At 44.6% G+C, this 24,332-nt stretch overlaps 1 protein-coding gene across 1 annotated transcript in view; it reads left to right on the forward strand.

Moving 5' to 3' along the window:
* Positions 1-2,924: 2,924 nt before the first annotated feature.
* Positions 2,925-24,332, forward strand: part of LOC115460489 (speriolin-like protein) — a gene marked incomplete at its 5' end in the record, with an annotated part of 130,355 nt that continues 108,947 nt past the window's right edge. The window contains 2 exons of the mRNA XM_030190254.1: positions 2,925-2,946; positions 11,127-11,269. Of these exons, the coding sequence (XP_030046114.1) occupies positions 2,925-2,946; positions 11,127-11,269 (165 nt within the window). The remainder of the gene's footprint in view (positions 2,947-11,126; positions 11,270-24,332) is intronic.

Here is a 24,332-nt window from a genome sequence, read left to right on the forward strand (position 1 = left end):
TAAATCCAAGTAAATATATACCTCCTCTACCTCAACTTGAACTTCCAGTGAAAACACCTGAGCCATGGGATAGGAAGCAATGTCCTTCTGTGGATAAAGAATTGGTTATTGACAGAAAACAGAGGGTAGGGTTGAATGGCCATTTTTCTCAATGGAGGAGGGTGAATAGTGTAGTGCCACAGAGATCTGTATTGGGAAGGGTGCAATTTAACACATTAATAAATGATCTGAAATTCGGAATGACGAGTGAGGTGATTAAATTTGCAGATGACACAAAACTATTCAAAGTTGTCAAAACACATGTGGATTATGAAAAAATGCAGGAAGACTTTAGGAAACTGGAACACTGGGCATCCAAATGGCAGATGAAATTTAATGGGGACAAATGCAAAGTGATGCACATTGGGAAGAATAATCCAAATCATAGTTACCTGATGCTAGGGTCTACCTTAGGAGTCAGCACTGAAGAAAAAGATCTAGGTGTCAATGCAGACTATAAGCTGAAATCTTCTGCACAGTGTGCTGAGGTGGCCAAAAAAGCAAACAGGATGCTAGGAATTACTAGGACAGGGATGCAATATAAGGCCAAGAATATTACAATACCTCTGTATCGCTCCATGGTGCGACCTCACCTTGAGTATTGCATTCAATTCTGGTCACCATATCTCAAAAAGGATATAGTGGAATTAGAAAAGGTTCAAAGAAGAGCGACCAAAATGATAAAGGGGTTGGAATGCTTCCCATATGAGAAAAGGCTAAAGAGGTTAGGACTCTTCACCTTGAAAAAGAGTCGACTGAGGGGGGATATGATTGAGGTCTACAAAATCCTGAGTGATATTGAACGGGTAAAAGTGATTCAATTTTTCACTTTTTCAAAAGTACAAAGATCAGGGGACACTCAATGAAATTACATGGTATTACTTTTAAAATAAATGGGAGGAAAATTTTTTTTTCTCAATGAATAGTTAAGCTCTGGAACTCTTTGCCAGAGGATGTAGTAACAGTGGTTAGCATATCTTGGTTTAAAAAAGATTTGGACAAGTTCCTGGAAGAACTAGTCTGTTATTGAGATGGACATGGGAGAAGCCACTGCTTGCCCTGGGATTGGTCGCATGGAATGTTGCTACTAATTGGGTTTCTGTCAGGTAATTCTGACCTGGATTGGCCACTGTTGGAAGCAGGATACTGGGCTAGATGGACCCTTGGTCTGACTCAGTATGGCTATTCTTCTGTTCTTATGTATGTTCTAAATCCAAATATATAAATAAATACCTCCTGTACCTGAATGTAACTCACCTTGAACTACCAATGAAAAGACTTGAGCTCAATTCAAATAAATAAATAAATAAATAAATAAATAATTCTCCAAGGACAAGCAGGCCTTTATATTCTCACATATGGGTGACATCATCCAATGGAGCCCAGTATGGATGCTGACTAGACAGTAAGGTAGAAAGTTCTGGCAGCATCCCACCGCATGCACTGGTGCCTTCCCTACCTGACACGCGAGCATAGGTCCTCCAGTCTTAATTTTTCCACACAGCTGAGAGGACATGTTTTCATTTTCTCTCCCTCATGTTGTGCTTCATATTCTTGCAAGTGCCTTCCTGTGTGGGTGTTTTTCATCAGTATTATTTCTTCAGTTTTGGTTTTTGCCCATTCCCTTTATTTTTTTAGATATTTTTTTGGCTCTTTTAAGTTTCCTTTATTTTCGTGTGTTTCTGCACAGTTAGGCCGCAGCCCCGTCCTCAATTTGAATCCTGCCCCTTTTTACTCAGTTCAAGATTGAGGAGTTTAATTTGGCTGAGATTCTTTTCTTGATGTCACAGAAGATCCCCAGTGGCTTCAAGAGGTGCGCCAAGTGTAGACACATGATTTCTGCCTCGGACCTGCACAATTGATGTATCAGGTGCCTTGTGCCAGATCATGACCCCTCCTCTGTTTGTGATCTCTGTTTTCAAACGCAGATAATATTTCAGCAGGTGTGACTGTCTCAAATGGAGCATCTTTTTGGCTCTTTGAAGGCCGGATCATTAACTTCGGCACCAGTGGCTTCGATCTCCATGGCTGCTTTGACTTCTATGTCCACTGGGAGTGCACCAGCATTGAGTGGGTCTGTAGCTGCCTCGACACTGAGCACTATTAGCAGGACCTAGGACCGGTCAACATCAGACTAGACACCGAGGACCTGTACAGATTCAGCGGTGTCCTCATTGGCACCAGGGGATTGAGGCTGTATGCATTGGGGGAAGCCCAAGAAGCATAAGCATCAATCTTCATCGATGCACGATGCTGGGAGCACCAGGATATTGGTACCTCTGATACCCAAGAAGTGCTGGCGCCAGGAGGAGTGCTCCCCTCCTTAGAAGAGGTGCTGGTGTGCAAGCCACTGAGCAGCCTGGTTCTCACCAACAGTTTGGTACTGACATCATCTCAGGCTGCCTCTGTCCCAGCTACCATGCCTTTGTCGATGTTCACCTTTGATGAACGGTTCTGCAGCATGCTCCAAGAGGAGCTGGGGCACTTGCTGCAGGGGGTTCCCACTTTGGCATCGTGGGCGCTTGCGACACTGTCTGAACTGCCCCAGGTCCTCTCCATGACTCCATCGGTGCTGGTGCCCAGATCTTGGATGCCCGCGCCTCACCAGGGTTGACGTTGATGTCCATCCTGGTGAAAGTGTGCTGCATAATTTAGACTGCCATTGAGCCTTAGCCATCTATCTGGAGTGGATTCAAGCCCATAGACAGTCCACCCAGCTTTACATTTCTTTTGACCCCAACAGGTTGGGGGTGGCCATCGGCAAATGCACTCTTTCAAACTAGTTAGCAGACTGCATCTCCTTATGCTCAGGCTGGGCTGACTCTGAGGGTCATGTCACAGCTCACAATGACAGAACCTGCTTCGGTAGCCCACTTGAGATCAGCCTCCACAGAGAAGATTTGCAAGGCTGCAATGTGGTCTTCAGTCCAAATATTCATTTACCACTACTGTTTGTATCAGGACACCTGACACGGCAGTTGGTTCAGACAGAGAGTTCTGCAGAATTTGTTCGGTGTCTAGAATTCAACTTCACCCTCCTAGGTCCTGTTTTATTCTGTTCCAGGCTGTACCTACAAAGCTAGTATATATATAGTTTACAGTTGATTGAAATTTTCGTCTCAACGTTTCGAGACTCCATAATCCTAGCTTTCTTGTTTTTGGTGAGCCTGGTAGCTAGGGATTCCCAGATGTGAGAATATGAAGGCTTGCTTGTCCTCAGAGAAAGCAAAGATAGTTATGTTCTCCGAGGACATTAGACCGATTATTCTTACATACCCTCCCACCTCCCCTAGGAGTTGTCTTTAGTTATAGGCTTTTTGTTTTTTCACCTGACTGGAGGACCTGTGCTTGCGTTTTGGGAGGGAAGGCATTAGTGTTTGTGCGGTGAGTTGCTGCTAGAACTTTCTACCTTAATAGCTAGTCAGCTTCTGCACTGGTCTCTGTTTGATGACGTCACCCAGATGTGAGAATTGTCGGCCTGCTTTCCTCGGAGAACACCAGCTACAGGTAAGTATCTTTGCTATACCTCCTGTACCTGAATGTAAGTCACTTTGAACTACATCCAAATACATAAATAAATAAATAAATACCTCCTGTACCTGGATGTACCTCACCTTGAACTACCACTGAAAAGAGCTGAGCTGGACCCAAATAAATAAATATCTCCTGTACCTGAATGTAACTCACCTTCAACTACCTATGAAGAGACCTGATTTGGAGGAGTTGAGGGAGGCAGAAAGGTACATAGAGGAGACCTACAGGGACATTGTAGAGAAGTCACACCTCCAGTCCCTTGGAGGAGGGAGGTCTCCTAAAAAGAGAGCATCACCCTGGTGAAGCTAGAAGTAATCCTGTAGCCAGGACCAGCCCATCTGGGGATGCAATATCCACTCACAATGAGGATGAGTCTCCAGGAGCTTCTGCCCAGGAGGGAAGGGTTAGGATGGCTGTTGTAGTTGGTGATTTGATTATTACGCATGTAGATAGCTGGATGGCTGGTGGACATGAGGATTGCCTGGTCACTTGCATACCTGGTGCGAAGGTGGCAGACCTCATGCATCACCTAGATAGGATTTTAAATAGTGCTGGGGAGGAGCAGGATGTCTTGGTACATGTGGGTACCAATGACATAGGAAAATGTGAGAGAGAGGTTCTGCAAGCCAAATTTAGGCTCTTAGGTAGAAAGCTCAAATCCAGAACCTCAAGAGTAGCATTTTCAGAAGAGCTCCCCGTTCCATACACAGTCAATGCATGAATGAGGTGATGGTGCATGGAGGAGGGTTTTAGATTTGTTAGGAACTAGGCAATATTCTGGGGGAGGGGGAGCCTATTCCGGAATGATGGGCTCTACCTTAACCAGGTTGGGACCAGGCTGCTGGCATCGGAATTTAAAAAGGAGATAGATCAGCTTTTAAACTAGAAACTGGAGTAAGGCCTACAGTCATTCAAAGGTGCATGGGTAGGAACAACGTATCTTTCAAAGATATCACCAAAACAGGGAAGATAGGGCACCCCGATAGTGAAGTTGCAATAGAGACCATAGTAGGCCAGGTGTCTAAATATAAAGTAGACAGATTTTCAAGATTGCAAATTATCACTGCCAAATTGCTGAGCAAGATGTAAATTGGAACATGATAGACTGAATCCAACAGGCAAAGGATGAGACAGACCTAGACTGGGAAGATACGGGGCTAGCATGGGACAGCAGAAGTGGAAGCACAGAGTTCCAGGAACTCACTCTCACAACAAAATTGGCAGCTTCTCAGGAACCCAGTCTCACATGTGAAGACAGATAGCACAGCTGGAACCCACGCACACAGACAATAGTAAGGCTAGACTGGAACCCACTCATACACAGCAGCAAATAGCTACACAGGAACCCACAAACACGTAGTATCAAAGCAGAACTTGAACCCACTCACACACAGAAGAAAACTGCATTGGAACCCACACACACAGAGATGCTGGAAGATGAACAGGAACCCACTTACACAGACAGACGCTGGAAGCAGAACTGGAACCCGCTCACACAGCAACGGGGAGCTGCACTGGAACCCACTCACACAGACAGATGCAAGGCAGAACTGGAATCCACTCACATAGCAGCAAGACGCTGTGCTGGAACCCACTTACACAGATTGTAGCAAGGCAGGACAGGCTGGTCAGAGAGGGCAGCAGGAACGTGTCTAAGGACCCACAGGAGCAATACAGCAGCTAGGAGCAGCTAACGATGCAAGAGCTTCAGGCTAAGCACGGTCGGGGATAAATCCTGTTCCCAGTGTCTGATGTCATTGAGGGTGTGCCGGTGCTGGTACATACAGGTCCCGCGATGCCCGGTATAAGCTCCTCCCGCTGCCTGCTAGCAGCGCAACCCCGGATCCAGAAGATGGCTCCTCCCACTGAGCACTGCCTGTGCAATCAGAGCTGCAGAGTCATGATAGGACCGTGACAGTGGGGCAATTTGACAAATTGAAGAGTAGCAAATCGCCTGGACCAGATGATATTCATCCCAGCGTATAGATAGAATTGAAAAATTAACAATTCGTATGCCCAACAGCCCAGCTGCCCTCTGATGTTTCGTCTTCTTTATATAAATTTCCTCTCTGCAATTGCAGTTACCTTAACTGAGAGGAAGGGGACAACCGGCGGTCAGCCGCCGATGGCCAGCGTTTTGTCCCCTGAGCAGCAAGTGCGGGACCGCTGAACGACGAACTGCCCACAGATAAAAGGGTTGGCGAGTCCTTTGATTAGCGCCGGCGAAGGAGCGGCGACGCTCATGGACCTGGAAAAACAACTTCATCGCTCCCGAATTATTCAACCACCATGTCCAAAGGAGTGGAGGAGTGAATTAGAGGCATATGCAGAAACGGAGGACGTTTACAGCAGAACCCAAATTGGCGGAACCACTCCTAAACACCTAAGAGAAATCAACTTGGAGTGTTTGGCTCCCGTGGAGGTTACATTGAATACCATCTGGAAGGCGCTTTGGGACGTAACGGTGGCAGTAAATAATTTTGTTTCAGATATAATTTTATTAAAGAGTTACATGGACAATTTAACTGAACCCTTTGAGAGTGAAAAATTGATATAACAAATGATTCTACACGAGCAAGAAGTGGTTATGATCGTGAAAATGATAATAGACCAGAAACTTTGAATAATAAAATGAACATTATTATAGATTATTAATATCGAGATTATTGTTTTTCCCAGAGTTCCGGGTATGACTCCTAAAGTTTTCCTCAGAAATATTTCCTCAATTATTACTTTGGAGTGAAGCCTGTGAAAACTGGAATTACTTTAATCAGTGGGATCTGAATTAGAGACTTAAGTATATGTATATTGTTAAACAACTTCTGGTTTTTAAAAGAGAAAGAATGTAATCAGATCTATTATGTCTAACTAATATTGGACAATAAGTATGTTTTCAGTGAAATGATTTGACTATACACCGTATTGGCCTTGAAGAAGCCAACCAGATGATCAATGTGGAATAATGAATTAGACGAGTAATATCTGGGGATAATCAGATTAATACCACGGGGTTTTTTCTGTTTACTGTTTAATTGATCTCCTTGTCTTGTTTCACTCTCCCTATTTAGTGGTCTAAGGAAGAGACTAGAAATTACCTAACTGAAATAATTCCTATATATTACTTTCTCTGTATTTCTGGCAAGTTGTTTTATCGCTTGTAAAAATTTAAATGGTTATAAATAAAAAAAATTAGAAAAAGAAAAAAAAATTAACTTGCAGAACTATTTTTAGTAATATGTCATTTATCTTTAAAATCAAGCATGGTACCGGAAGATTGGAGAATGTAATGCCAATAAAAAAAGGTTCCAGAGGTGATCTGGGAAATTATAGACCAATGAACCTGACGTTAGTGCGGGGCAAAATGGTAGGGACTAGTATAAAGAACAAAATTACAGAGCATACTCAAAAGCATGGATTAATGAGACAAAGCCAACCTGGATTTACTGAAGGAAAATCTTGCCTCACCAATCTACTATGTTTCTTTGAAGGGGTGAACAAACATGTGGATAAAGATGAGTAGGTTGATGTTGTGTATCTGGATTTTCAAAAGGCATTTGACAAAGTACCTCATGAAAGACTCCAGAGGAAATTGGAGAGTCATGGGATAGGAGGTAGTGTTCTATTGTGGATTAAAACTGGTTAAAAGAAAACAGAGAGTAGGGTTAAATGATCAGTATTCTCAATGGAGATAGTGGGGTTCCCCAGAGGTCTGTGCTGGGACCGCTGTTTTTTAACATATTTATAAATGATCTAGAGATGGGAGTGACTAGTGAGGTAATTAAATTTGCTGATGACACAAAGTTATTCAAAGTTGTTAAATCGCGAGAGGATTGTGAAAAATTACAAGAGGACCTTACGAGACTGGGAGACTGGGCATCTAAATGGCAGATGACATTTAATGTTAGCAAGTGCAAAGTCATGCATGTGGGAAAGAGGAATCCGAATTATAGTTATGTGATGCAAGGTTCTACATTAGGAGTCATTGACCAGGAAAGGGATCTAGGTGTCAACACCAATGATACATTGAAACCCTCTGTTCAGTGGGCAGTGGCGGGTAAGAAAATAGAATGTTAGGTATTATTAGGAAAGGAATGGAAAACAAAAATAAGGATGTTATAATGCCTTTGTATCACTCCATTGTGCGACCGCACCTCGAATACTGTGTGCAATTCTGGTCACCTCATCTCAAACAAGATATAGTGGAATTAGAAAAGATACAGAGAAGATTGATGAAAATGTTAAAGGAGATGGGTTGGCTTCCCTATGAATAAAGGCTGAAGTGGGTAGGGCTTTTCAGATTGGAGAAGGTATGGCTGAAGAGAGATATGATACAGGTGTATAAAATAATGAGTGGAGTGGAATGGGTAGATGTGAATCTTTTCTTTAGTCCTTCCAAAAATAGGAGGACTAGGGGGCATGCAATGAAGTATTAAGTTTAAAACAAATTGGAGAAAATATTTCTTTACTCAATGTGTAATTAAACTTTGAAATTCATTGCCAGAGAATATGGTAAAATCAGTTAGCTTAGTGAGGTTTAAAAAAGGTTTGGATAACTTCCTAAAAGAAAAGTCCATAAGCCATTATTAAGATGGACTTGGGGAAAATCCACTGCTTATTTCTAGGATAAAAGCACAAAATGTATTGTATTGTTTTGGGATTTTGCCAGGTACTTGTAGCCTGGATTGGCCACTATTGGAAACAGGATGCTGGACTTGATGGACTTACGGTGTCTGTCCCAGTATGGCAATGCTTATATTCTTATGTTGTTATACTGTACCTTCTGGAGCTGAATGAAACAGACTGATGTAACAGTGAAAAGTTTTTTTTTGTTTTTTGTTTCTTTGGATGTGGATTTGTGTTATATATGTCTGTATTGTTTTTAGTTATTAAACTTTTAACATTTACATAACAATTTGAGCTATTATCTTCTGACATGCAATATCCTCCTTATTATAATTTACCACTTGTTGATCACTTTCTTTTTTTTCCCCTCTAACCCACTGTCTTCCCGGTAATACCCTAGTCTTTTAAAAATGTTGAGGGAATGTTGTTAATCCCCCTAACATCTGTACTTTCAAAGCGCTTGAATAAAATCCAAAGATGTTTCAACCTGGTGGAAACCTGGGGGGGGGGGGGGGGGGGGGCTTAGTGCACTGTTACACAGGCCCCATGCACTAAACCCAGTTTTTGTTAGACCTTAAAAAGGCCTTTTCTCAATTTGTTTCATTTATATTTATTTATTTATTTACACTCTTGTATCCTACTATTTTCCAAAAACAGGTTTCGGTTCAAAGCGGCTTACAATTTTGCAGTTACAATTTTACAGTTAGGTGATGCTACAGTTAGAGGTGTGGTTTATGTTGCTAGTCATAGAATTTTTTGAAAAGCTCCGTTTTCACTTCTTTTCTGAACTGTAGATAATTAGTGATGCGTCTTAGGGCCTTGGGTGTTGAGTTCCACCATTTGGACCCTAGGTAGCTAAATCTGGCCGTGTAGACGGTTTTGTAGATTGTGTTTCTGCAGTTTGGTAGGTGGAGAAGAAGTTAGGCAGGCCTCTGGTTTCTGGGCTTACGTTTCTTGGGGATAGTTCAATCAGGTCTAGCATATATTCTGGGAACATTCCAAAAAGTATCTGTAAATTAGGGTTCTTGTTTTGAAGAATAGTCTTGCCTTGATTGGTAGTCGGTGGTAATATCTGTGTACTGATGCCTTCAGTGTGCAGGCCATTCTTGCCTCTGGTTTATGAAGCAGTAAGGGCTCCGCAGTAACTGTTCGCTAATGCGGCTTGCGTGCATTAATGATACATGCACTAACTGGTTACCACTTCCGGATGAACTCTCTGCCCCTTCCCCATGAAAATATGAAAATAAATAAATGCGTACACAGGCACCAAAAATAATGTAGGATGGTTTTGCTGGTCCTGCATTTGGCCAAATTTTGCTGTGTTATTTATTTATTTTATTTTATTGCATTTGTATCCCACATTTTCCCACCTATTTGCAGGCTCAATGTGGCTTACATAGTTTTAATAGCATTGTCATTTCAGGATATCAGATACAGTTAGTATTGTGTAAAGATTACGTAGGGAAGAGAGAGGAAAGAAGGGATTGATTAGGGTAGTTATAGAAGGTGGACTTTCATAACTGAGTAGGTTGGTGGGGTGGTTTAGTGAGGTCATCGATTATCGGTTCTCATTGTAGGTTTTGTCGAAGAAGTGTGTCTTCAGAGCTTTGCGAAAGGTGGTTATTTCGTTGATTGTTTTCAGGTCTGTAGGTAGTGCATTCCATAGCTGTGTGCTCCTGTAAGAGAAGGTAGTGGCATTAGGTTGTGTTAGTGAAAGAGCCCCTACATTTCTCTGGCTAGGGAATCAACATTCTCACATGATAAAAAAAAAGGGGATTTGATCTCAATGACGTCCATTTTTCTTTCAAGACATCTTTGAGTGTGTTAGGAATCATTCTTGATCCATTACTAATTAAGGATCAACAGACAGCTGTTCTGACTAGGAAAAGTTTTTGAAAGCTGAGAAATCTTCAGAAAATTAGAGGTTGTTTTCATTTTGAACAACTGAAACTTGTAATTCAATCCTATGTTTCAACACAACTTGATTCTGTAATAGTGTTACATATGGGATGCACTGAGAAATTACCCACTCAATTGCAATTACTTCAAAATACATCAACCTGATTATCAGGTTATGCTAGCAAATTTTATGCAACTCTGGTTTATTACAAGCTGTTCTGTAATTTCCAATGATTGATCGGCTTCTTGTATATCCGTACTGAACCTTACCGAGGCTCATACAATTACACTGGTTACCAGTTCAGGGCAGATTATGTGTTAAAACTGTTACGTCTAATTTTAAAGATCTTACAAGGACAAGCTTCATTATATTAGTGTCAGTTGACAGTATGCCCTCAATCAATCAGATTATCTAGGTTTGGAGGCCAGAGGTGTAAAACATCATAGATTTCTTGTCCAGTCTCTTCCCTACCAAGGAACTCTGTCACCCGATCTCAGATTGGAAACTGATTGCATGATATTTCAAAAGAAGCTACAAACATTTTTATTTAAGAAATTCCTGTCAGTTTAGTTTGTTTCTGCTTTAATGCGTGTATCCTACAAATGTTCTAGATAATTCTTTTCTAATCTGCATTGGACCATTTTGTTAATTTGCGGAATAGAATTGACTTTGGTATTCGTGATATTTAGACCGATTCCCAGATAACACTGTGCATAAGTTTCAGACCACCTACCTTTATGCTGTCTTAACATTATCCAGCTAGTTACTTAGCTTGCGGGCTGAATATCATTGATAATTGGGTAACTACACTCCAGTACTATCCAGACAGTGCCAAAATAGTTAGTGATAATTTTCAGCAGTATTATCTGGACAGTGTCACTGAACATTTCTGATTGGCCCTGATCAGCGCTGTTTATTTGGGTAGCAGCATCTGCTTCCCAGATACACAGCTTTAAATATCAAACTCACTAATGCTTACTTTCTATACAACAGTATATAACAGAGACAAAAAAAACTTCTTCTTTCTCAGATTCTCATCAGCTTCGCTGCATGGAGAGAACTGTTGGTGAAATCGCCTTTCAGCTAGACCGACGCATCCTAGCCTCCGTCTTTCAGGACCGAGTCAGACTCTACGGTATTTCTGTGTCCAACATTACTGAAAAAATAAATGAGGTAGGCAAGAGAACCTTTGGAAAGGTGTCTAGGTATTGAGGACAGATGATTCAGGCTTCCATGGTGGGTGAATTAGAATTGTAAAGTGGGGAGAAGAAATGAAGTTGGGAGGTGTAAATAAGTTAAACAGAATGAATGGGAGGAGAAACACACAGTCCATTACACTGGGGACTGGCATGTTAGCGACAGAAGAGGATCGGTGCTATGTGGCTGGCTCAAAACCACCTGATACCTGGGACAAGGGACAAGAAATTGTCCTTGCAAGGTACTGGGAGCTGAGGAAGGTCTTTATAGTTATGGTCAGGGAGCAGGGAAGAGAGCTGGTGTGGAAACTAATGGGTGGCTGGAGAGGTGTGTATGAATGTCAGGGCCAGGTATGTTTGTGTGTGGGGAGGGGTGAGTGGGTATCTGGCATTAATATATAGGAGGCAAGCCTCTTGCAAATGAAGGAAAACTCTGGAAATGAGAGGGCATAGGATGAATATAAGAGGAAATAAGCTCAGGAGTAATTTAAGGAAATACTTTTTCATGGAAAGGGTGATGGACGTGTGGAATTGCCTCCTGGAGACGGGGACTGTGTCTGAATTTAAGTGGGCCAGGCACGTGGGATCTCTTAGGGAAACGAGGAGATAGTGGTTGCTGTGGATGGCAGACTGGCTGGGCCATTTGGCTCTGATCTGCCATCATGTTTCTGTGTTTCTAGGAGTGTGTACAGGGGAGCAGGGGAATTGTGGGGTTTGGAGGGGGTGTCTGCTGTGGGAGAGATATCTGAGGTGAGGGAATAGGGGCTGTGTGCTTCATGGGTATTGTGTGTGGGGGTATCAATTTTATTTGGAACGTCTGGATCAGTGACATAAAAGGGTGTCTGAGTTAGGTAGTTTGTGTGCATCAAGGATCCCGGAAGAGGGTGTCAGCTGCACGGTAGAGGTGTGGTGTATAAACCCTCTATACAGGCTGTGGTGATGGAGGATGTGAGCATGCCAGACAGTGACCTTACTTCCAGCAGTGTTACCAGACCACTTCCAATCTTGTTTTTCAATCATACCATCCAATCTGGCACAATGAGAAGCACCTAAGCACATTTCTCTGACTGCAAGGCCAGTCTTATAGTATGAGCTGCGAGATCACATGACTTTTGAACTTTAAATGTTTATTAAATATTGTAAATACACCAAATATCAGTAACTGCAGTAGAATCACTAACCATATCAAAATTTATACAACCCTCTTTATGTGCCTATACATGGAGTCCTACATAACCATTTCCCCCCTGCCGTCACCCACACGCTCAATAAAGATCCATTCCCCCTTTATCCACCACAAAAAACACATTCATTCCTTGTGGACACTGCTCCCCGCCCCCCCCCCCCCCCCCCCCCACGTTCTTCAGTTCCTACTAAACACATGCTACCCTCCCAGGGGTGGCTGATGCCAATCTGCTGCCTGAAGTGAGGGATGAGGTGGCGCCCCCAGCCCACCGGAATCCTACCCCCTCCCTCTGCAGAGCTACAATCAGAGAGTAGGGTGATTGGGTGTGATAGAAAACAATAAACTGACAGGAGCCAAACAATTAGGTTTATTACATAATCATGAAACTATATAAACCACATATTTATATATTATCTCTATATATAAAAGGCAACCCCAACGTTCTAATGAAGCCTCATCGGAAACTTGAAGTGAGCGAGATATCCGGTTTGCCACAGACTGTCTGCCCTGCCCTTGCGTCACAACAATGTGATGACGTCGAGGGCGGGCAAATGATGTGTCTCAAGCATGAGGCGCCAACGGCCCTGTCCACCTCGCGGTCACCGTCGCTCCCCCCTTCACTCGCCCCCCCCCCCTCCGTCTGCCACCGGCCCACCGCCCGGCCCCTCACAGCGCCTCTCACCTCCGAGGGAAGGCGCTGCAGCAGGCAACAGATTATCGTTTCCCTTCGTCCCTCCCTCCTTCCCTCCCTGTGTCCCGCCTTCGCAGAATTTACTCAGACGAGGCCGGGACAGGGAGGGAAGGTGGGAGGCCCAAAGGGAAACGATCAGCTGTTGACTTTGCTGCAGCACCTTCACACGGAGGTGAGAGGCGCTGTGAGGGGCCGACCCCACCCCCAAGCAACACTGACCCCCCCTGAAAGCCCCTGAACCCCCTCCAAGCCCCCACCGTCGCTGAACCTCCCACCCCGCCCCCTCCGAGTCCTCCCGAGTACTACACAAAGAAAGCAAAAGCAACAGAGCATGTTCACAGCTCCTCCCACCAGAAACAAGAGGTAAGCCTATTTACTTCCCTGTAAGCAAGGAAGCCAATTTGGTTGATCTCTATTTTCACTCTCCCACGCACCCGTCATTGCTATACACTCAAAATAAAGCAAGCAAACGCACGAGCTGCTGCATCCAGGTTGTCCTTCTTTATTATTCGTCCATCTGTACCAACTGTAAAGCTGTTTCATTTGGAACCCCCTCCAAGCCCACAGCCACTCCCTCACAGTTCCCCATCCGCCCCCCCCCCAAACATTCACACGCACACACTCTCTAGCACCCCCCCCCCCCAAAAAAAAACAACTGGTAGCCACCAAAAACACAACCTCAAGGATCCCTCACTTTCAACCATCACCACAGGAACGCAGACCCTCCCCTTCAAAACCCCCTCGCCACTCCCTCACAGTTCACCATCCCCCACCCCTCCCCCTAACATTCTCACTCACACACACCATCACACCCTCCCAACTAGTTAACCCCGCCCACCTCTCCCTTTTCCACCCCTCAAACAACATTCTGAAAACAAAAACACAATATCTATCACACACACAAAAACACTTCACTAATGACAACAAGCCACAACACGACCTGAAGGCTGTGGGCCACCACAAGCACGCGGCGGCCGATCACAGGGCCGTGGAGAACACCTGCATACTTATGCACAAACTGGTGAGTTGCAGGGGAGTGGGAGAGGGGAGGAAGGACGGCCTGTAAATCGGACGAGAGGAAAGGGGGCCGTGGAACTCGGAGGGGAGAGAGGGTGGCGTGGGACTCGGAGGGGCCAGAGGAACACAGCAACGGGGGGGGGGGGGGGGGGGGATAATCTTGCTAGCGCCCATTTCATTTCATACAGAAACGGGCCTTTTTACTAGTATGAACATAAAACCAAAGTTGAACAACCTAATGGAGGAGTCAAACCCCACACAAAAGAAAAATGTCCAGTTCATTCCACCAGGGTTGAGCCCTCTGGTGCTGGTGGCTGCCAGGACTTAGCTGCACACCTCCGAGACCTGGGGTACAGAGCAGAAGTAGAATGTTTCAGTTTACAACTCAACATACAAATTCTGGTGTCAAATCAGTGATAGCAACATAAATTCCCTCTACTACCAAACACTGTGTGATATAAGACAAAACCTTGCAAACAGACCTTCAGAAGCTTACCATATCATATCAGCACCAACTTAAGAACTCAAACTGCACCAATGCTACCTATGAAAAGTTGGCATTGCAAATGTTCTAGAGCACCAGCACATCTCTAGGGATTGGGGCTGTGGGTCTTTTATTAAGCAAAGGGGGTGAAAAGCTCGTTTTCAGTTGGAAAAGACAGACTGCTATAGATTCCTATACAGAATCTACATATCAACTGAATCCCTCATCCCTGTTACACAATGAAAACACAGGCCATCACTTAACTAGAAACATAATGTAGGGGAAAAAAATGAAAACGAAAACAAAAGAAACCAGACTGTAAGGAGTGAAATCCAAGAAAAACAGAGATGCATCTCCTTCAATACAGAACAAAATGCAAGACATGCGCATTTTCAAAACTGACATTATCTTTCTCTAAATATCAAAAATAAATGTATTTGCATCCTTGTTTTATGACCATTTTATTTTTTTCAGTTGGGATGGTCTGGTCTCTTTACTACTTCCTTTTGTTGCTTTTCTCCCTTTCCAGGATCTCATATCCATTTTCTGTTTCTTCACTGCCCTGTCTTCCTCCTAATGCCTGGCCCTGACCCTGATCCTTCACTTTCATTGTCTCCATTTCTCTCATCTGCCTTTTTATGAACCAGTAACTAGATTTCATCCCTCCTTCTCCCCACAATCCTCAGTCTCCTCTTTCACCTGCTTATCAGCTTCCTACACTTTCCTCACTTCTTCTCCTATCTCCACCCCTCTCTCATTCCTTCCCCAGCCTTATATTCCTTGAATTTCACTCTTTCTACTTCCCCATTTCTAACCTCTGTATTCATCACCTTCCAGATTTCATCAATCTCCGCCTCTCATCTCCTCCCTGTTATTCATCCCCTCACCACCTCCATTCCCTTTCTTATATCTTACCCCCTTATTCATGTTCCCATGCCCCCTTTTACCTCCCCTATTTCTACCCTTTCTCACCTATGTCACCTTCTTTTATCCCTCAAACACTTTGTAGCCTTCTTTTTCCCCTTTCCCCAGCAGTCACTGTCCCTACCTCTTCACCCGTAGTTCCTTCTCTACTTCCCTATCATCCACTATCCTATCTTTCTTCCACTTTAACCCCAGCATTCATCTATGTGCCTGTCCATCTTCACCTTCCCCTGCATATGCCCATGTTTCTTCCCCCCAACAATATCTGTCCTTCTCCGCCTTCTCCCACCACCAATGCCTCCTCCCATCCCCTATAGAAGGCTCAGTGCCAAGTCCCAGCTCCCATCTCCCACCTGCCTCTAGCCCCCTTTACCCATCCCACAGCAGACTGTTATTCTGGACGTGAGCCCTTGAGCCCAGGCCGAGGCCTAGTTTAGGATTTTGGTCAAGGCCTACGGTAGACCGAACAGGCCCTATGCATCAACCCAGCCACCAAGCCCCGCACACACACAACAGCCAACAGGCACCACCAGAAAGTGGGAGCTAGAGCATTCAGGCGGGACTCACGGCCAATCGGGAACCCACTTGCACAGAGTCCAAGCAAGCGGGCCTCATGGCCAATCGGGAACCCACTTGCGCAGAGTCCAAGCATGCAGGCCTCACGGCCGACCGGGAACCCAGTCACACTCTTGGAAGGGAGAAAGAACAACGAAGGGTCCCTCAAGGGACCGTAACACAAGCAGCGCACACAGTGCAGGGTAGAGACACAAGGGAAAGGGTGAGAGACAGAAGCCTCTAAAGGTATACACAAAGCGGTGCCATAGGGCGATCAAGAATACAGGACGCCCCAGAAGAGAACACTCTAGGCTGTAGCATACAGCACTCAAGGGAAAAAGGGATCCAACTATAGGAATACACTCTAGGCTGAACCATTCAGCATTCAGGGAAAGGGAAGCCACTCAAAGGAATACTCTAAGGTGTGCCACTAGGCACTCAAGGAAAATGGGAAACCACTCATAGGAATACACTAGGCTGTGCCCCACAGTACTCAAGGGAACTAGGCTGCACTTTACAGCATACAAAGATACAGGAAGCTCTACAAGGAACACACTAGGCTGTACCACGCATTGCACAAGGGTAAAGGAAACTACCTATAAGAATACACAAAGCTGGCCCCACAACACACAAGGGAAAAGGGAACAACTATAGAAATATACAGGGCAGTGCCACACCATATGCAAGGTAAAGGGAAAAGTAAGCAAACAGAGGAAGCTGCCTAAACACACACAGACCAGAAAAGGAGCACTGCTCACCAGAAACAGGAGGCAGATACAGCAAACAAAGAGAACTAAAACAAACAAACAAACAGGAGCAAAATACAAGGACAGGGGGAAGCAGAACCACAGGGAGCAGAGCAGAAGCTCAGCACAACAAAGGGAACAGAGAGACAGAGAAAAAACTAAACAAACAAACTGGAACAATACAAGGCACAAGCTTACCACAGACAGCACAACCTTACAGCAGCAGAAAACAGATCAGCTGTAGGGAAGTGAGGCAATCAAGCTCTTGCTGGGAATACCCAGCACACACACACACAGAATAAACAAGTACCGAGGAGAAGGCTAAACTCCAATCTGAACACAAGCACCGAAGCACAGGCTGGCTTCAGCTGAGCAAACAAAGCAATCAACTCTAAAGCAAGGATTGCAGGGAAAGGCAGGCTACAATAGATCAGGCTTCTGACATCTGCTGGCTCAGCCCCTGACAAGCCAATCAGGAGCGAGTCCCAAACATTCCCCTGCCTATCCAGCAGAATCATAACACAGACTGGTCTCATCAGCTCCCTTCTCCTATCTGCCCAGCACCAGTAAATCTGCTGCAGAGAAGGGAACTCCTTTCTTCATTCAATCCACTCTAGCTGCCAGAACTGCACAGGAGTTGAAAGTAGAGAATGACTACTTCCTGCATCACACATGAATTGAGCAACTGTATAGTGTTGACAGAGAGAACAGCCAGAGCGAAGAATGGAGCCCCCACTCTGCAGCTGATTTAGTGGTAGAGAATGACATGGGGACAAAGTTTGTCCCGTCCCTGCCCCGCCCCATGAGCTCTTTCCCCATCCCCACCCATGAGCTCTGTCTCCATCTCCATCCTCATAAGCTCTAATTCCATCTGTACAAGCCTCAAACAGTTATGTAGTACAAAACCAGAGATAAAATTGCATTTAGTCCTGTACTGTGCAAAATATAATGATGGCACCCCTGACTAAAATTTAAGCTAAGAGAATCTCTGTTCCTGCTAGTGCTGCAGTACATAAAACATTATAATCAAACATATGATCTGAAAAGATTTGGAAAATGTAATGCTCCAGTGTAACTAACTGTGCAGTGCCTGATCTCAATGTCTGTAGGGACACATGATCACAGGGAGCAAGTGTTCAGCTTTCTATCCCCCACCCCCACCCCAGCAGTGGCACAACGTGCTGGTTGATATTATGTATCTGGATTTTCAAAAGGCGTTTGACAAAGTACCTCATGAAAGCTCCAGAGGAAATTGGAGAGTCATGGGATAGGAGGTAGTGTTCTATTGTGGATTAAAAACTGGTTAAAAGATAGAAAACAGAGAGTAGGGTTAAATGGTCAGTATTCTCAATGGAGAAGGGTAGATAGTGGGGGTCCCCAGGGGTCTGTGCTGGGTATGCTGCTTTTAACATATTTATAAATGATCTAGAGATGAGAGAAACTAGTGAGGTGGTTAAATTTGCTGATTACACAAAGTTATTGAAAGTCATTAAATCGCAAGAGGATTGTGAAAAATTACTGGGAGACTGGGCATCCAAATGGCCGATGACGTTTGATGTGAGTAAGTGCAAAGTGATGCATGTGGTAAAGAGGAACCCAAGCTATAGCTATGTGATACTAGGTTCCACATTAGGAGTCACTGATCAGGAAAGGGATCTAGGTGTCATCGTTGCTGATACGTTGAAACCCTCTGCTCAGTGTGCGGTAGTGGCTAAGAAAGCAAATAGAATGTCAGGTATTATTGGGAAAGGAATGGAAAACAATAATGAGGACATTATAATACCTTTGTATCACACCATAGTGCAACTGCACCTCGAATACTGTGTGCAATTCTGGTCATTGCATCTTGAAAAAGATATAATGCAATTAAAAAAGGTACAGAGGAGGGTGACGAACATGATAAAGGAGATAGGACAACTTCCCTATGAGGAAAGGCTAAAGGCTAGGGCTCTGCTGCTGAAGGGAGATATGATAGAGGTCTATAAAATAATGAGTGGAGTGGAACGGGTAGACATGAATCGCTTGTTTACGCTTTCCAAAAATACTAGGACTAGGGGACACGAAATGAAACTACAAAGTAGTAAATTTAAAACAAATTGGAGAAAATATTTCTTCACTCAGAGTGTAATTAAACTTTGGAATTCATGGCCACAAAATGTAGTAAAAGCAGTTAGATTAGCGGGTTTTAAAAAAGGTTTGGATCTTCCTTGGGCTGAGTTTGCATACAACAAAAACACCCATGACTCCTCCCAGATGTCTCCTTTTTATGCAATGTATGGCCACCACCCACATCTGAAAGTAACTATCATGGAGGCCGTGAACACTCCTGCAGCTGAACAGGCTGCCATCAACACATGGGAAATCTGGGAACAAGTACGACATCAACTTCATCTAAGCTCTGCTGCCTACAAGCGTTGCGCTGACTGGCGCAGAAGCAGAGCTGCTCTATTCCATCCTGGTCAAAAGATGTGGCTTAGTACCAAATATTTACCCCCCCCCCCCCCCCACCGACTGCTGTCGCAAAAATTTGTTCCTCGATTTATTGGACCTTTTCGGGTGTGGGAGCATATTGGTGTTACTACCTACTGCCTCCATCTGCCCTCCACCTTGAAAGTCCACAATGCATTTCATGTTTCCTTCCTCAAACTCTTCACTTCCTCCAGATGGCATCCAGAGCAGGCAACTCTCACTCCCCTACTTGATCTGGACCCAGAATATGAAGTAGAGGAGATTATGGATTGTAAACGTCAGGCCAGTCATATGTATTATCTACTCTCTTGGAAGGGTTTTGGCCCAGAAGACAACTCCTGGGAGCCTGTGGAACATGTCCACTCCCCTGCCTTACTGCAGGATTTCCATCTCTGTTACCTCTCCAAACCTGGTCTACAGAGACAGAGGCAGGGCTTTGCAGGGAGGGAACTGTCAAGGCACCAGCTTATCTGTGCGATTCGGGTCCACAGCCACACATATCCCCGAATCCGGTCCACACTCGTGCTCCTCCCCACACATGCGCCCTCTGCCTCGCAACATGAATCCTTCCGGGTCGCTGCAAGTGTGCAGGGCTTACAGCTGACCTTGGGTGGCAGTGACTGATAGTATGGAGTGGAGGAGTGGCCTAGTGGTTAGGGTGGTGGACTTTGGTCCTGAGGAACTGAGTTCGATTCCTGGCACAGGCAGCTCCTTGTGACTCTGGGCAAGTCACTTAACCCTCCATTGCCCCATGTAAGCCGCATTGAGCCTGCCATGAGTGGGAAAGCGCAGGGTACAAATGTAACAAAAATAAATAAATAAAAATAAATGGCAGGTGCGTTGCTGAAATGACGCCAGACTTGCTGCCTTTTTCTGAAGGTCTTGCACTCTCCTCGGGACCTCAGCTAGATCTGTCATGCTGGTGCCGTCTGCTTTCGCTCCTAGTGCCTTGACTGCTTTGCCTGCTCGTTGCCTCGACCCTGCCTGAATTCTGACCTCATCTGCTTGCTGCCTGCCTCAACCCTGCCTGGATTCTGACCACATCTGCTTGCTGCCTGCCTCAACCCTGCCTGGTCACTGGCCCTGCCCACTTCTGCCATGTCTCAATCTTGACTGGAGATGGTTCTGTCTCCACATCAGCTGTTCAGGGTTTTCCAAAGCCCTGTTAGCTGCCCGCACTTGGGGGCTCAACCCTTGGGGAATGGTGATCTGTCCAGGTGAAGCTTCTCCAGCCTTCAAGCCACCTATCTACGTCTGAGGAGTTGTCACCAGGGCTCTCCATCATTCTGCAGCATCTGGATTGTGACATTTGGTGACACAATATAGCAGTTCTTGTGAGTTAAACGTAAATATGCACTCCTCCACAAAAGTCCAACCTCCTTCCAACAAGTGCAGATCATAACTAGGATATTTCTCCATGGAAGTCATAATAAAAGTACTCTGACTCCCATGTCATTAGAGAAGCAACATGAATCTACCAGGCACATTGTGAAATGTAAAACTTAAAGAAAATACACTCAACATACATTTAGCAAATATGTGGTACAAGATTCAAACCGCAAGTACCCTACCTATTACCCCTGGGGAAATTTGGCACAAAATGAAAAATTCCGCACATAAATGCGCACAATATTTTTAAAATTCTGCATCTTTATTTGTAATTTTTAATGCAGAATTTTCCCAATCATAAGACCTAATCATTCCCCCAGCTTCTTCCTTCACCAGTAATATCGCTCTCCAGGTGCCACCCTCCACACCCTGATGTGGCTTGAACCCCTTCCCTTACCACAGTTTTCCTCTCCCCTACTTCTCTATATTCTCTCTTGCCTTACCTCCTAGATAATGTGATATAAGAAACTTAGCTTCAGGTTCCACCCTCCACACCCTGATTAAGCTTGAACCCTTTCCCTTTCCACAGCTTTCTCTGCCCCCTAGTTCTTTCTCTCACCTTAGTCCTCAACCCCTAACTCTCTGTATTCTCTCTCTCCTTGCCTCCACATTACTGTGTTTTCCTCCTGGATAACATGGTATAAGGAAGAAACATGCAGCTGCACATCAGATCACTTCCTCCTCCTCTGCTGGCCTGGGCCCACTGCTTATTCAAATCAGGAGGGGGAAGTGGTCTGATGCACAGCTACATGTTTCTTCTTTATGCAACATGATCTGGTAGAACAGGGTAAGCTGGGGGGGGGGGGGGGGGGGAGATTTGTACAAACACTCTATAGGTGTGTGCCACAAGGACAGGGGGATCAGAAACCTGACAATTTTTTGTTCTCTTCTGCTCCTTGTGCAGAATTCTGCACAAAGTTTGCATTGTGCAATGGTGCAGAATTTCCTCAGGAGTAACCTATAAATAGGCAGCACTACAAATATTACACTCAGGGCTTTTTTGAGGGGGTACTTGGGGGTACTGAGTACCGGCACCTTTTCCATTGTTTGCTAAAACTGATCCATGGTCCCCAAGTTTTAATGAGCTGAGGCTCTACACACCAATTCTGCCTTGTCCTAGATTCTGTGACTAGTTGCAGGGGGCCTTGCTATTGTGGGGAGGGTCCCTCATTGATCACCTCACCCCTTAAGGGTGGCCTGGCATATGAGTACCAGCACCTTTTTCGCTAGAAAAAATGCACTGATTACACTGGACCCCAATACACCAAAACTGCTATATAAGTACAACAGAACAAGTGGGTCTGCTACAGATCTCAACACAGAAACAGTATGCAAACAAATATCACACCTTAGTCACATGCAAAACACAGACAGACCTCCACCAAATACAGAACAAGGGATCCCAAATTAGAGATAGAAATATGAAGACAAAAAATTGAATTAGGACCCCCAAGAAGTTAAGCTGAGCATATACTGCCAGACTTGAAAAACAAAAACATATGTATTTCCTTTTTTTACTGAACACAATACGTAAGCATCTGTGATGCACATTTCCAGTTAATAAATTCAAAATACAAATTTTTTCTACCTTTATGGTTCTGGGCATTTTAGTTTTCCATCACATTGGTCCCAGTTTCTTTTTTCTGCTTTCCTATGTTCTGCTAATTCTGTTTCTAGCAACTGCAGTCCATTTTTTATTTCTCCTCTCTCCTCCTGTCTTGTTATATTCCTTCACTACATCTGTCTCTGACACAACAATATTTCTTTTAAATCTATCTCCTCCGTTTTTCTCTTTTCTGCATCTGTCCACTCAAATTTACCCTCTTGCTCTATTCCTTTTCACTTTTCATCTACTTATCAACTTTCTATCTCCTCCTTTCATCCCCTAGCTTTCACATTTCACATCCTCCTATTCCCTTTTACCTGCTCCCTATTACCACATTTCTCTGCTCCCTATTACCACATTTCTACCCTCTGTATGCAATATCCTCCTCACACTCATCTTCTTGACAACCCTCCCACATGGATCACTCCCGTATGGATCAACCATTCCTAGCATCTCCCCTCCTTATCCCTGGCTCCACGCTTATAACCCAGCATCACTTCCTCTTTCCCTCCTACCTGCCTCTCCTCCCCCAAGTCCATCTCTCCTTTCTGCTATTCCACCTCTACTTCCAAGTCTGACATCTCTTCCTCCCTCCCCATGAGTCTGACATCTCTCCCTCCCCCTTCTGCCCCCTGAGTCCATCTCATTTTAACCTCCCCTGTCCATCTCTCTTTCCCCTCCTCTGCTTTCCTTGAGTTCATCTCCCCTTTCTGCTTCTACCTCCTCCCTATCCATCTTTCCTTCTCCCCCATCTGTCCCCTCCCCTGAATCTCTTTCCCTTTCCCCATTTTTACCACTCCACTCTCCCCGTCCATTTTTTTCCTCTCCTCCTTTCCTCCCCCTCTGCCATCTCTCCTTATCCCCCTTCCACCTCTCCACCCTCCGCCAGCTGTCTCCCTGTCCAACTCCCATTCCTCCCCCTCCACCATCTCTCCTTGTCTCCCTTCCACTCCTAAACCCTCCACCATTTCTTCCTGTCCCCCTTCCATTGCCTTTGCCCTACCCCAGGTCCTTCTTCCTCATCTGCCTCATCCATCTCTCCCTCTCCTTCCCACTCCCATGAATCCTTCCCTTCCATTACCCTATCCCTGAGTCTGACATCTCTCTCTCTCTTCCCCCCAAGAGTCCATCTCTCTTCTTCCCTCCCTTGAGTCCAACATTTCTTCCTTCCCCCACTCCCTCCTCCAAGTACATTTCTCCCTCTTTCACCCCTCCCCTGAGTCTGACATATCTCCCTCCTTTCTTTCTAGCACCCTCCAGAGCCCAACATCTCGTCACTCTGCTTCCTGTCCATATTTACTGTAAAACCCACCAACCTCTCAAAATCTTGTACCAAAAAACTTAGGGATAACATGTGTTAGTACTTATCGGAGCTCACTAAAAGGTCCCGTAAATGAATTTTTTGCTTCAGTCTTCACCAAGAAAGATGCAGAGGAGATACCAGTGCCAGAAATGATATTCAATGCTGATGTCAGAGAAAGTAAAACAAATCTCTGAAAACCTGGAAGATGTAATGGGGCAATTTGATAAATTAAATAATAGCAAATCACCTGGACTAGATGGAACTGAAAAATGAACAAGCAGAGTTATTGTTAGTAATACGTAATTTATCTTTAAAATCAAGCATAGTACTGGAAGATTGGAGAGTTACTAATGTAATACCAGTTTTTAAAAAGGGTTCCAGAGGTGGTCCAGGAAATTATAGATGGGTGAGCCTGACATCAGTGCTGTGCAAAATGGTCAATACTATTATAAAGAACAAAATTACAGAGCATATGCATGAGCATGGATTAATAAGACAAAGCCAACATGGATTTAGTCAAGGGAAATCTTGCTTCACCAATCTACAAAATTTCTTGGATAAAGGTGAGCCGGTTGATGTTGTGTATGTGGATTTTCAAAAGGCATTTGACAAAGTACCACATGAAAGACTCCTGTGCTAATTTATAGGATAAGCAGCATAAAATCTGTTT

This window comes from Microcaecilia unicolor, chromosome 1 (assembly GCF_901765095.1).
Source record: "Microcaecilia unicolor chromosome 1, aMicUni1.1, whole genome shotgun sequence".
Taxonomy (NCBI): Eukaryota; Metazoa; Chordata; class Amphibia; order Gymnophiona; family Siphonopidae; genus Microcaecilia; species Microcaecilia unicolor.